Here is a 14831-nt window from a genome sequence, read left to right as displayed (position 1 = left end):
GGTCTAGTGCTAGTTAGTGTGTTGATTGAAGAACAGACTGATCAGATTAGATCCTTCACCAGAGCCTTTGGAACTAGCCGTTGGGAACTACACCACCTTAGAATATCCTTATCTCTCTTTAACACCTCAAGGGTAATTAAGTGGTTCTACATATGATATTATGGGATTACTTGTCTTACAAGATCATATTATTATATATACAAAGGGAGAGAAGCAGCATCAACAACAAGAAGAGTATTAGAACGCATGAACTTCAAGATTTGAAACGCCCTCTCTAAGATTTAAAAAGGAAATACTCTGAGAAATATCTTATCAAGATATTGTTGATGATCTAAAGTTTAAGAAAAACTTGAGAAGAAACTCTACAAAGTCTTTATCTACCCATACAATTGTGGTGCAGACGTGCAGTGGTGGGTGAGTGAACGAGACGGATAGCAACAATGTGGATCTCCAAAAGGAATTTTGAACTACTGAAGCATGGATCTCCGGCCTCGACAATCCTCTATAGTTTCATCAAATTGGTCGGGTATATCACACGAATTACGGTTAGCGATAAACAAGAAATCAAACAGTTGTGTTACATTAAGTAAATAACCAAGAGTGCTTATCTGGAAATAGTGAAAATTACATGTATAATTTCAAGTAATTATAACATTGTTATAAATTTTCAATATGTGAATTGTCGATAAATAAATTAAAAATTAGAGGTTAATAAATTATGTCAATATAATACTTTATGAAGTTAATGTATTAGGTTTATGAACTTGCAGTATTACGTTTATATACCTTCTAAATTTATTGTATTGATTTAGTAGAGTCTTATTATTTACTTATTAGTATAATGATATGGTTGTATTCGATTTACGTTTATTGTAACACCACTGCCGAATGGTAGTAGGGAGGAGTCCGAGTTTGTGATGGAGGTAGTGGCAAAAAGGCGCCAGGAGGGGTATGCAGATGAAGGGGAGCGACGGGTTGGTAACAATGGAGATGTGACTATGGTGGATCTCTCAAAAAACATGTTTATGGCGGGAGTTGGATCACAGCCCCGCCCGTCTTCATGAGTACCCTCAGTTGGAACTGTCGTGGCTTAGGCAATCCACGAACATTTCAACAGATAGTGGACTGGGTGTCCAGTAAGAAGCCAAAGTTTGTTTTTCTTATGGAGACAAAGGTGGGACAGAGTCATGCAGAGAGACTTCGTGTTAAGCTGGGTTATGAGGGTTATTCTGTGTAGACAATACGGGATTGAGTGAAGGATTGGCTTTGCTATGGCGCAAGAATAACACGGCAAGATTACTAAGTTACTCAAAGAATTATGTCGATGTTGAAGTTATTATGCCTGGGGTCGCTCCGTGGCGAACGGCAGGATATTATGGCTTTCCGGAGCGTAATAGACGGTTTGATGAGGGGACAGCAGACTGGTTGGAGGAGAGGCTGGATAAGGTGCTTGTTAATGAAGCCTGGCGAAGTTTGAATGCACAGGCTAGTGTGTTAAACTTGTTGACATGCAGGTCTGATCACTCAGCATTGTTCCTGGGGATTCGGGATTGTATAAGGGGTGGCAGACGGAGAACGAAGACTTTCAGGTTTGAAATATCTTGGCTACATGATGAGGGGTGTAGGGGAGTGGTGGAGGGAGCATGGGAGGAGGGGAGAAATATAGGAATGCAGGACTGCCTACCGTTATGTGGGAAACGACTCACTAGCTGGGGAGGGGACCGGTTCCATAAGTTTGGGGAGCGGATTAAGCAGCTGCGGAAAGAACAGGATCAGTTGAGAGGAAGGCGGGATTCGGCTTCTTTGGCCGAGTTTCGTCGTTTGGAGGCCGAATTATGTAAGTTGGAGGCAATTGATGACTCTTTCTGGAGGCAAAAGGCGAAGCAGCACTGGCTGCAAGGTGCGGATGCCAACACCAGTTTCTTTCACAGGTATGCTTCTGACCGTAGAAAGAAAAATACTTTGAATAGAATAAAAACTGCTGATGGGGTGTGGGTTGAGGGGAATGCAATGAATCAAACTATTATGGATTATTTTAATGGGGTTTTCAGTTCGGGCAGCTCCCCGGATGAGGACCATACGTTATTTGCCACGATACAGTCTCGGGTAACCCAGGCTCAGAATGACACCCTTCTTTCCCCTTTCACTTGTGAGGAAGTTAAAGATGCTTTATTTGCTATGTTTCCCGATAAATCCCCAGGACCGGATGGAATGAATCCGGGTTTTTATCAACACTTCTGGGATGTGGTAGGAAGTGATGTTTCTGCCTTTATTATTAACTGTTTGAATACTAGCTGTTTCCCGGAAGGTTTGAATAGTACAAATGTTGTTCTCATTCCAAAAAAAAAAATTGCCAGAATATGTAACTGATCTTAGGCCAATTGCGTTGAGTAATGTGGTTTACAGGGTAATGGCGAAAATGATAGCGAATAGAATGAAGCCTTTGATGGAGAGACTGATTTCTGATTCCCAAAGTGCCTTCATACCGGATAGGCTAATAACGGATAATATACTAATAGCTGCGGAAGTAGGCCATTATTTGAATAGAAAGCAATGTGGTATGGTGGGATGGGGGGGCCCTAAAGCTTGATATGGCTAAAGCTTATGATAGGATGGAATGGGTGTTTTTGCGAAAGATGTTAACAGCTCTGGGGTTTAATGTAAGGTGGATTGATTTGATTATGTATTGTGTCACTACGGTCTCGTATGAATTCTTGATTAATGGTGTCCCGTCGGGCCGAGTAATTCCTACCAGAGGTTTGAGATAGGGAGATCCACTCTCCCCGTATTTGTTTATAATATGTGCAGAGGGATTGTCTATTCTTTTGCAGCAAGCGCAGCAACAGGGCAGAATACATGGCTGCAGGGTAGCCAGGGGAGCACCTCCTATCTCACTTGTTTTTTGCAGATGATAGTTTGCTTTTCTTTAAAGCAAATATGGAGGAGGCTGGGGAGGTGAAGCGATGCCTAACGGAATATGAAGCACTATCTGGCCAGGCGGTAAATTACCACAAATCCAATGTGTGTTTCAGTAAAAATACTACGGAGGAGTGTAGGGACCAGGTGGCGCAACTTTTGGGGGTCCCCAAAGCAATCAATTTTGGGAAGTATCTTGGCTTGCCCTCGTTTATCGGACGGAAGAAGAGAGCAGTTTTCTCATATATTGAGGACAAGATAAAGCAGAGAATAGGTACATGGAATAAGATATTGTTGTCCCACGCAGGTAAAGAAATACTCTTGAAAAGTGTAGCACAATCAATGTCTACCTTTTTCTATGAGTGTTTTCTTACTCCCCGAAACAGTATGTCTAGCAATTCAGAGGGCGATGAATAAATATTGGTGGGGATCGGGAACGGACCGCCGTATTCACTGGAAAGCATGGGACAAGTTATGTGTCCCAAAGAAATATGGAGGGTTGGATTTCAAGGACCTGCGAGCCTTTAATATGGCAATGTTGGGTAAGCAGGGATGGAGATTCCTTGTAAAGCCTGAATCACTGGTAGAAAGGGTTTACAAGGCCAGGTACTATCCAAAAACATCTTTTGAGGAGGCAGCTTTGGAAAATAATCCGAGCTTTTGTTGGCGGAGTATATTTGCAGCTCATAGTTTAATTTGTGGTGGCATAAGACGGAGGATAGGAAATGGGAATGATACTTTAATCTGGGGACACCCATGGCTACCTGATGACCCTGATCCAATGATACAAACTAATATGCCCCAGGAATTGGCAGGTTCAAGAGTGGTGGGTCTGATTGACCAGGATACTGGAACTTGGGATCCCCATATACTCCGGGACTTGTTCACACCTGATGATGTGGCGCGAATTAACCGTATACCTATATGCCCAGATTACTCAGACACATGGTATTGGCAAGGGGACCCAAATGGAAACTACACGGTTAAGGGTGGTTACAGGCTTGTTGTTGGAAATTATGCACACAGTGTTGGGGGGTTTTGGTGATTGGCTCCACGTATGGAAGATGAAGATGCCACCCAAGTGGAAATTATTTTTATGGAAAGCATTGAGTGGTGTCCTCCCCACCACTACTAATCTCATAACGAAAAGAGTGGAAATTGATCTAGCATGTTCTATGTGCACTACTGATCATGAATATATAATGCATGCCCTTTTATCTTGTGTTTTCTCGCAAACTGTATGGCGGGAATCTTCATTGCCTATTATGCATGTTGTGGCCGATTCCTTTGAGACTTGGTTTGTTGTGATTATGAAAACACTCACCTCTAACCAACTTGTTATGGCAGCCGCAGTTATATATGGCGGGCGAGAAACCAGGCGGTATGGGAGCATACATTACCCTTGCCCCGGAGGGTAGTCAATGCCGCAAGGGCTGCAACCCAGGCGTGGGGCTCGGTGCATGGAGTGACGACGACAGCGCAGCCTTCCATCTCTGTTGGCAGTGGCGGGACTGGACTGCCCAGGGCATATGTAGACGCCGGGTTTCATGCGTCGACAGGAAGGGCAACGGCAGGCGTGGTTGTGCTGTCCAATGAAGGCCAATACATGTCAAGTTTCAGTATGCAGCTACCCGATTGCCTATCTCCATTGATGGCGAAGGCTTTGGCATGTAAAGAGGCTCTATCATGGTTGAAGGAAAAAGGAATACTCTCGGTACAACTACACACGAACTGCCGCAATTTACAACACCTTTTAACAACACAAGCCACACGGATGCGCTCCTAGGCTATATCATTGATGGATGCAGGACTATTTTGTCAACTTTTAATTTATGCCCAGTTATTTTTGTTCCTAGACTAGATAATCTATGGCTCATACTTTAGCATCTCATGCTTTTTCTTAGACTCATGTGATGTATTGGGATTCTATCGTCCCTCCGGATTTTGTATTCGGTTTACGTTTAATTATAGTTTTGACTAAATGTTTGGCATGTAATTATAATCATATATGATATAATTTTAATATATATTTAGTTTAACATTAATAAGTTTTTATTACAGACTCAATGTATTAATTAATTTTATAAACTTAAAAGGTGCCTGCCATTTCCCTTGTGGTCTGATGGCATTCGAGTTGGACTTTCAAATTAAATGGAAGGTCTCAGGATTGATTCCTATCCCATGCATTGGAGGTGAACTTGGAACCAGGTAGGAACCAAGTGGGGTGGGGTACCAAGGTGTTTAGGTTGCTCATTGTTTTAGTACCAATTTTAATCCACACTATTACTTTAGTACCAAAATTCATCACGTCGATCACCCATCTATTTAAGACATTCCGAAATCTAAAAATTTTAAGGGCATTTTCGTCCTTTTCAACTTAAGATTTCAATTTGAGCATAAATAGATGAATTTAAGCCCTAAGATCGATCCTACTTCGCAGTTCTCCTCCTCATCCTACCTTAATTTGAGTAAGAAAACTGCGAATTGGGATAGATCTTAGGGCTTAAATCCCTTTAATTTATTCATGCTCAAATAGGGATCCTAATTTGAAAAGCACGAAACTACCCTTAATAATTTCATATTTCGGCATGTCTTAAACGAAGGTGTGACCCGTGATGAATTTTGGCACTAAAATAATAGTTATGGATGAAAATTGGTACTAAAACAATAATTGTGGATGAAAATTGGTAGGAATTAAACATGTGGACCAAAACTGTCATTTTGCTAATACTCGTGAGACCAAAATTGGTATTTGCTCTCAAAAAATTAGACTCTACTTGAATTACAATTAAAGCCTACCAAACTGGCTGGGCTGTGAAATGATATGGAAAATGAACTAGTCTTTCTCATTCATATAATACATACAATTGTGAAACCTCATTGATCTGTCAAAACTTTCCAACAAAGAGGTTTTGTGACAATTAAGTCTCTTCCCAATAATTCATATTTACATTTTCGACAAAGCCAATTAAGCTTAGTTACATAATTCTGCCTGTCTGTGACAGCATATGCTGACACTGATTCTGAGAGATTATTGCCTCCTGAAGAAATCTGAGTGTTCTTTTATGATTTATGAACCCCATGAACCAGAACTCAAACTTGTCCTCTGTAACCACTTGCACATACTTCTGTGATGGTTTCTTCACATTGTGACTCTCATTACCACTCTTTATTTTTCTGAGTGGGATTGTCACTTTGTAACGAATTATTTCGGGTTTCCCATTTGCAGAAAGGAGCTTAATGGATCTCTCACTGCAGAAGGCCACCTTATCAGTGGAGATGAACAGAAGGCCTGCTATGGGACCAGCTGTTGTTGATAAATAGCACTGGCTAGTTTTGACTAGCTTTTCACCATCCTTCACAATGAAATTCCTCTTGAAGATTTTGCCAACTCCTCCTACTTGAAGGATTTTGGCTCCCAGCCTCAATTTTCCCTTTATGGTTTCTGTGATCTTGTGTCCAAATGTTACTGCACAATCAAATTAGTGTTAGGATCAAATGTTAGTTTACTACTATACCAAAAGTTATAGCTCACAGGAAAGGCGCAAAGAGCCAAATTAAAGACTAATTGTTGAACTTGGCCCCCCAATAATTCTCCCTTTAATTCCCCTTCCTAGCACTTGTCAGTTTAACTACACAGTTTTTGCTGGGAAGGCGCACGGACCAATTGCTAGACTTGGCCGCCCAAGAATTTTCCCTCTCAGCCCCTGTCAGTCTTAAGTCTTAACTGTACAGTTTACAATTTCCCCTCTCAACACTTGCCAATCTTAATTGCACAGCTTTTGCTGTTGTTGGGAAGGTGCAAGGACCAATTGCTGGACTTGGCCGCCCAACAATTCACCCTCTCAACACTTGTCACTCTTAAGTGCACAATTTACTATTCCCCCTCCATGCACCTATTAGTCTTATACCACTTGTTAAGATCAAGCGTTACCACTACGCCAAAAAAGCGCAATTTTATTTACTTATATACTGCCACCAAATTTTCGAAAGGCAGAGTACTAGACTTGGTCCTTTACTGGTCTCGACCCAACCAGCCCCTAGCCACCAATTGTTAAACTTGGCCCGTTCACCGGCCTCCGCCCAACAATTAGCAACACTTTTTCTCTTCTGCTACATAACAAATTGGAAGTACTATATATGCATGAGTTTATATTTTTGTCTAAGCAAGTGAATGGAACTTACTTGATCTAATTTTTTTTGAAGTTTCATTGGATAAAGTCAGGACTTGGCGTCGGCCTTCTCCATCATGCAAAATTCTTCTCTGAGAGTTCTGAAAGGAGCATATTGCGGCTGAGCTGATCGGAATTCCAACGTCGATGTGGCTCTTTCCGGCGGTTCTTGCATAGCTCTGTAGCAGTGGATTCATTTTCAATAATGAGTGTTTGTTTTGCGATACGTCCGATTCATTTTCTAAGACCATATTTATATAGGAGAAAATGGTTCCCTTTGCTTATTTTCGGCTGATATAAAAGCATTACTTTATGATGCAGCATACTTACTTTCTGATGTAAGCTATTCCTAATTTAAGACTGAAATAAGAAACCATTAATTGTATCCAAAAGTTGCAATGTACTCATAGATTTGGCATGCCACTATTCAATAGCATTGTCATTTCACTTATCAAAGTAGTACCAAAATCAAATCTCTGCAAAATTGAAAAGAAACTCATAAAGAGAATACCAGTCTACTTGTGCATTTTATTCAAAAATATAATGTTACCCTTTTGCTAATATCTTGATTAAGATCAAAATCAATAATATCTATTCACCGATTTGATTGATGAACTTCGGCTTCCGCCCAACAATTTCCCCTCTTAGCGCTTGAACCAATGACCTGGTTCTAATACCACTTGTTAGATCAAACGTTTACTACTATACCAAAAGCTATAGCTCACAGCGAAGACGCAACTTTATTTCTTTATATACCGCCACCACACTTTGGAATGGTAACCGACAGGGACGGAGCCAAAGTGGGGGGCAGGGGGGTCAGCTGCCCCCCCTCACCCCACCCCCACCCCACCCCACCCCATATATAATCTTTGTAGGTATATATGTATATATAGTATAGGTTTTAGTATTAATATAAAAAAAATAGTAAATGTTAAAGAGTAAGGAGTTAGATTAGTTGGTAAGGCATGTGTTTTTTAATAGGAAAGGTTTTGGGTTCAAATCTTTGCATTAATATAGTTATACATATTTTTGAGTCCTTCTCCTATGGCTTCAACACAGTCATTTATTTAATATGTGCTTTCTATTCAAATTATTTTATCAAATTAATTATGTTCCATATTTTGTTATGAATATTTTTATAAAGTTTTGATGTGTTTTATTTTTCGCACATATTCAACAATATTTACAACTATATTTCTTTAAGTAATAATGGTTATAAAAAAAATTCTTAGGTAATTTATTTATTTTTTTAAAATTATCTCTTTTGTTTTAATGTTTCGCTTTTACTGGAAATTTTTTTTGAATTCGTCCTACTTCTTCGCCCCCCTCAATCTAATTTCTGGCTCCGTCCCTGGTAACCGAATACCATCACATTACATGGTAGTTGGCATATAAAAGGAACCTTGATTGAATGGAATCTCATTTCAGAATATTCATTTGGTAGACCAACTTCCATCCCTTTTGTCATCATGCTAAAAGAACTAAGAAACCATTACCAGAAAACTCTATTTTGAGTAGCTGATCTGATGCACAACCTCTAGAGTGCGTGCGCGCTGTCAGGTCTAAACAAGTGAAAAGCAGTATCTTCTGACTCAGATTCTTGACACTGTAAATATTCTAACCAACACCCCCACTCCTATTGTTCAGGTGATTGCACCAAAATGTATATATTAAAAAAAAAAACTTTTGAGTTGGCAATTGGCATGCTTTCTTTCTGGTGCAACACTGTAACCTAGCTACTTTTGATGACTAAAAAGATAAGATTGACATGCAAGTGTTACTTAGCAGCTAAGGGATCGGAGGGCTAGTAGAACTAATAATATAAAGTAGAGTTAATGCTATATGGGATCCTCTGAGTATAGTGGTTTTGTCACGTTTAGTACAGTTATAAACTTTCAAATTGACCACTTGTGGTCTTTTGACTTTAAAATTGTTATCATCCGGATTGATGAACAATGGTATGTTTGGCTTATCTGATACCAGATTGATGAACAATGTTTTTCACACTCAAACCAGAGAGATTTACAGAGTTATTTATACACAGAGACTTAACAAAGAGATAGCTAACAACCACTGAATAAACTCTAACAAGGCCTAAATATCTAACTGTCTAACAATCCGTAATCCAAGTCTACCACCTAATGGTCATTCAACTTTCAAAATTTAACCAGTTGTGATACTCCTGGAAGGATCATGGGTATGTAGTTAATTGATAGTTAAAAGGACTAGGGTGATTAATTTGGACCACGATGGTAACAATTTGAAAGGCAAAGGACATGAGTAATCAATTTGAAAGTTTAGAACTAAAGTTGGCATGCAAAACCATTATACTCGGAGGACTCGAGATTGTATTATATAGTTTTGGTATTAATTAATTAATGCTGATCGATCTGGATCAACAGCTTTTGGGAAATTTCTTTTCTCATCTTGCTTTTGTTTATGTCAGCTTCAGATGTAAATTGAAGGCATGGGTTGTAGTAAGGAACCCATGCTGACCTATTCCAACACCATCTAAAAGGTGCAAACCATCCAATTCTAAGATATTAGAAATGCTATATATGAACTAATTTTAAGAATCCATGTCCAATTACTACCTGAAATTCATTTGTCATTTACATATTATATGTGTATATTTATTATAGAGTCAATTCCATGAACAGTCCCTTGACTGCTAGTATTTATCAATTTTTATCCTCAACTTTCAATTTAACCATAATTGGTCCCTAGACTATTGATTTTATGACAGATTTGATCCTTCGGTTAAATATTCATTTAAGAGTTAATACCCAAAATCGTCCTCGACTATAGTGATTTTTCTCAATTTCGTCCTAAACGACTTTGGTCACCTAATATCGTCCCAGACTTTTGTGTTTCGCTCAATTTAGTCCCAGACTTTTGTGTTTTTGCTCAATTTAGTCCCTCATTTGTTATTCTGTCCATTTGGTGTTAAATAAATAGACAATTCAGTAATTTTAATATTGGCATCTCTTTACTCATAGACATGTGAACTGCAAAATCCCTTTTTTTTTTACGAATTACTCCCAGAATTACTCCTAAAACTGCGAATATAAAATTTGATTTGCAGGTCCGGGAGTAATTCTGGGTGTAATTCGTACAAGAAAGAGGAATTTCGCACTTCACAAGTTGAAAGTAAAGAGAGATCAATATTGACATTATTGAATTGTCCCTTTATTTAACACCAATTTGACGGAATAACAAATGGAGGACTAAATTGAACGAAACACAAAAGTCTGAGACGATATTAGGTCACCAAAGTCGTTTAGGACGAAATTGAGAAAAACCACTATAGTCGAGGACGATTTTGGGTATTAACTCATTCATTTAATAAGCATTAAATTTAAGGGTATAAAAATGTAAAAATTAACTAGCAAAATCGTTGTCCAAATTTGCATATTTAAGGGTGATAAAACAAAATAAAAGATATAATTGCCTCAAATTTGAGGTAGACTTATCAGTAGTCTGGTCAAATTGACTTATGCATCAACTTGTTCTTCACATTCTCACTAATGATAAATCTAGTGTATGAAGTTTATGAATCATATTTGTCCATCTCGTAACAAGCCAATGTTTACAGTCTTGCCCTTAAAATAAATGCTTACTAAATATAAATTTAATCAGATGACCAAATCTGAAGCAAAATTAATAGTCAAAAAATCACTATGATCAAACTAAAAATTAATTATAAAATTTAGTAAATGTCAATAGTCAATGAATTGTTCTTAGAATTAACTCATTTATTATATATTTTTTTGAAACACTCATTTATTATATATATTCACTCTATTTCTGCAATAAATCAATGCCACCATTCAGGGAGATGGCAACCAACCTAGCTCCCCCAAAATGGCCTCTTTCTGAATTAGTTAGAGTCCAACATGATTACCTGATAGTAGACTACTAGAGGGTCATAATACAACAACAACAACAACAACAACAACAACAACAACAACAACAATAATAATAATAATAATAATAATAATAATAATAATAATAATAATAATAATAATAATAATAATAATAATAATATAATAATAATAATAATAATAATAATATAATAATAATAATAATAATAATAATAATAATAATAATAATAATAATAATAATAATAATAAGGTAAAATGTAAAAGGTTGCCGAACATTCTTATACATGGACTCAGGTAGATCCTATACCACTGCAAAGAAAGGGATGAAAAAGGTAAAAATATAGAGTAAGTGAATGAAAAGGAAAAAGAACAACAACAACAACAAAAAATAAAATAAAATAAAATAAAATAAAAACAAGGTGAAATTGCAAAAGAAATAGAGTAGAAGAAGACATTATCACTAACTTTTGCTTGCATTTTGCATTGCTACTTTTGCTGGAAATGTTTGCTTTACCAAATCCTTCTGTTCAAATTCTATGCATAATATACAAACGTAAAAACTTGTGTCAGACCGTCTCACAGATCCTTGTTCGTGCGACTGGTCGGGTCAAGATCAAATATAATACTTATAATTGGAAATGTAATACTAATAAGGAATAAAATGTTTATTACTTATATGGGAAAATGTATGTATTACTTTTACATTTTGATTTAAAAGTATACTCCTTATTTTTTTCCTCAAAAGTATTACATTTTCTCAGTAAAAGTATTACAGTTTTATATTGAACATACCTTACCTGATCGGACCCGTCTCACTGATAAGGATCCGTGAGACGGTTTCACACAAGTGTGACCCATATATAAATAGCTTATTTTGACATCTAATTCTGGTTTCTCCATTTTATAAGCTTAGTTATATTTTCCATTTAGAAGCTTCAGTTGTATTTTCATATGTTCTAACTTCAAGTAAACATATTTAAAATTTTGTATCAGATACCAAACTCATACACAAATTAAAAATCTATTTGAGTTCTCATTTGCATCACACGTTTGTACAATTCAAAGCTGCATCATTGATCTGGTTTAAATCTTTCAAATTGTATTCTGAAACTTATGTCTATTTTCCATTCCATATTTACATGCAATACAAATCAAAGATTATTTACAACGTGTGACAACACATCCTAGCACTGGGTCTGATATATTGCCTCCTTAAAATGTTTCAATGTTCTTTGATGATTTAAAAATCCCATGAACCAGAACTCATGCTTGTCCTCAGTAACTACTTGTATGTACTTCTGTGATGGTTTCTTCACATTACGGATCTCGTTAGCACTCTTTATTTTTCTAAGTGGGATCATGACTTTGTAACGAACTCTTAGCGATTTCCCACTCGAAGAAGAAGAAGAAGAAGAAAGCTTAATGGATCTCTCACTACAGAAAGCAATCTTGTCAGTGGAGATAAAGAGAAGGCCTGCAATGGGACCAGATGTTGTTGATAGATAGCACTGAGAAGTCTTTAGAAGCTCTTCACCTTCCTTAACATTGAAATTCCACTTGAAGATTTTGCTAACTCCACCTACTTGGAGAATTGAATTTTCTTCCCAAGGCTCAACTTCCCTTTTACAGTTTCAGTAATCTTGTCTCCTAATTTCACTGCAGAGTGAAATAAATAGCATTAGAATAATTTTGTCTCTTGGGTACATAGCCAGTAGAGTTATTCAAAATGTTTGTAATTAATTGTTGGACGGGGCCAGTGAAGGGCTAAGTCTAGCAATTGGTGGTTAGGAGATTGTTAAACGGAGGCGGTGAAAGGCCAAGTTCAGCACCTTACCTCTCGAAAATGTGATGGCGGTTTATAAAGGAAATAAAGTTGCGCATCGTTATTAGCTATAGCTTTTGGCTAATAGTGAGCGTTTGATCCTAACAAATTGGTATCAAACATACAATTAAAACTGATAGCTAGGTGCTGGGAGGGGGAATTGTTGAGCAATTGGTGGCGGCCAAGTCTATGCTGGTTTGGGGGATTGTTGGGCAGGTGAACAGCCAAATCCAGTACCAGCCTCTCGAAAATGTGATGTCAGTCTATAAGCAAATAAAGTTGGGCATAGCTATAACTTTTGGCGTAGTAGTAAGCTTTTAATCCTAACAAATTGGTATCAAACATGCAATTAAAACTGACAGGTGCTGGGAGGGGAAATTGTTGGGCAATTGGATGCGTCCAAGTCTATGGTGGCTAGGGGGTGAAGGGCCAAATCTAGTACCCAACCTCTCAAAAATGTGATGGCAGTTTATAAGGAAATAAAGTTGCGCATTCGCTACTAGCTCTACCTTTTGGCGTAGTGGTAAGCGCTTGGTTCTAATAAATAAGAACAACCAAAAACAATAAAAAAGAAAATGTTACCGTGTTCTGGGATGCCTTGTGCAAATTTATTCATCCTGTGAGCCACTGAATCTGCTCTACTACCTGCATTTGTTTGCATTTCATTATATTAGCTTGTCTAGCTTAATGGTTTTATCAGCTTTAATTTATTCATCTTCAGAGTGAATAGAACTTACTGAATCTGATCTTTGAAGGTTCATTGGACAAAGCCAGGGCATGGCATTGGGGTCCATGCATATGGCAAGCCAGAAGCCTTTACTGTGACTTCCCAAATGAGGAAACTGCAGACCAGATTGGAGTTCTTACATCTAACAGTGGATTCATATAATGGAAGTTTTGTGTGACTATTTGTAGGAGAAAGGTGTAGTGTTTTAGTTGCATGAATCCTTTAATTTTGCTTTTAGATCAGCCTTGCATGTGCTGATTGGTTGGTGATGTACAAGTTCTACTTTATGAAGAGGCCGGCTTTTTTATGTAAGCAACTTCTAATCTATAAGAGCCAGTGGCCCCATTGTACACCCAAAAGTTGTAATAGAATTGAATTGGCATCCCCATCCAGAGGCACTATTACGTGGCTTCGGAGAGACTATTGATGAGTGTGGGCTAGCTCAATTACATATGCAGGGGTACCCGTTTACCTGGGAAAGTGGAGAGGGGACAGTAGACTGGATTGAAGAAAGATTGGATAAAGTGCTGGTCACGCAGGAATGGCGAGATGTGGTGAGAAAGGCAAGTGTCTTGAACATTCTAACCCGACGCTCAGATCATTCTGCTCTTTTCCTTGGGATTCTGAATCTTCGGGAAAGGACGGGTGGTGGGAGAAAAGGGTTCCGGTTTGAGATGGCCTGGCTTCATGATGAGGGTTGTAGGGGTGTGGTTGAGACGACATGGATTGAAGGAAGAGATAGAGGTTTACAAGCCTGTATCGAATTATGTGGTAATAAGTTATTGCGATGGGGAGGTGATAAATATCATAGGTTTGATGAGAAATTGCGGTGCCTACGCAAGGAACAATTGCGGTTACGGGGACGCACAGATCAAAATTCATTGGCTGAGTATCAGCAGTTGGAGGAACGCCTGGCCCAATTAGAAGCTCAGGAGGATGCCTTTTGGAAACAGAGGGCGAAACAACACTGGCTGAAGGGGGCAGACGCGAATACAAAGTTCTATCACAGGTATGCCTCTCACCGTAAAAAGAAAAACACAATTTCAAAAATTATGAATGATAATGGGGATTGGGTGGAGGGAGATGCCATGAAAACAACTATTTTTGATTATTATCGAGATATTTTCTCGTCAAACCAGTCCCAGATGGATGAAAGTTTTTATGCCAATATCTTGCCCCGGGTGACACACACGCAGAATGAAGAGTTATTGCGCCCCTTTGAAAAGGATGAGGTGAAAACAGCCTTGTTTGCTATGTTCCCGGATAAGGCACCCGGCCCGGATGGAATGAATCCGGGTTTTTATCAGCAG

General features: G+C 38.3%; 3 protein-coding genes and 1 long non-coding RNA gene across 4 annotated transcripts; 2 read left to right on the top strand and 2 right to left on the bottom strand.

The window, feature by feature from the left end:
• Positions 1–917: 917 nt before the first annotated feature.
• On the top strand, positions 918–3961 carry LOC109164064. Its single transcript, XM_019312819.1, has 5 exons — positions 918–978; positions 1238–2221; positions 2358–2558; positions 2909–3190; positions 3303–3961. Exons 1-5 carry the CDS (start codon positions 918–920, stop codon positions 3959–3961), a joined length of 2187 nt encoding a protein of 728 aa, XP_019168364.1.
• Positions 3962–5738: 1777 nt separating this feature from the next.
• Positions 5739–7298, bottom strand: LOC109164076 (GEM-like protein 6). The gene is made up of 2 exons (XM_019312831.1): positions 7102–7298; positions 5739–6385 (listed from the first exon to the last, which is right to left on the bottom strand). Exons 1-2 carry the CDS (start codon positions 7283–7285, stop codon positions 5895–5897), a joined length of 675 nt encoding a protein of 224 aa, XP_019168376.1. The 5' UTR covers positions 7286–7298; the 3' UTR covers positions 5739–5894.
• Positions 7299–12071: 4773 nt separating this feature from the next.
• Positions 12072–13618, bottom strand: LOC109164079. The gene is made up of 3 exons (XR_002051378.1): positions 13532–13618; positions 13377–13439; positions 12072–12628 (listed from the first exon to the last, which is right to left on the bottom strand). It is a non-coding gene; the product is annotated as an uncharacterized LOC109164079 (long non-coding RNA).
• A 355-nt stretch (positions 13619–13973) lies between these two features.
• Positions 13974–14613, top strand: LOC109164063. Its single transcript, XM_019312818.1, has 2 exons — positions 13974–14530; positions 14601–14613. The coding sequence occupies exons 1-2, from the start codon at positions 13974–13976 to the stop codon at positions 14611–14613; spliced, it is 570 nt and encodes a 189-aa protein (XP_019168363.1).
• Positions 14614–14831: the final 218 nt, after the last annotated feature.

This window comes from Ipomoea nil, unplaced genomic scaffold, assembly GCF_001879475.1.
Source record: "Ipomoea nil cultivar Tokyo-kokei standard unplaced genomic scaffold, Asagao_1.1 scaffold3056, whole genome shotgun sequence".
Taxonomy (NCBI): Eukaryota; Viridiplantae; Streptophyta; class Magnoliopsida; order Solanales; family Convolvulaceae; genus Ipomoea; species Ipomoea nil.
The sequence above is the reverse complement of the archived record's forward strand: the minus strand, read 5'-3'. Positions and strand labels throughout refer to the sequence as shown.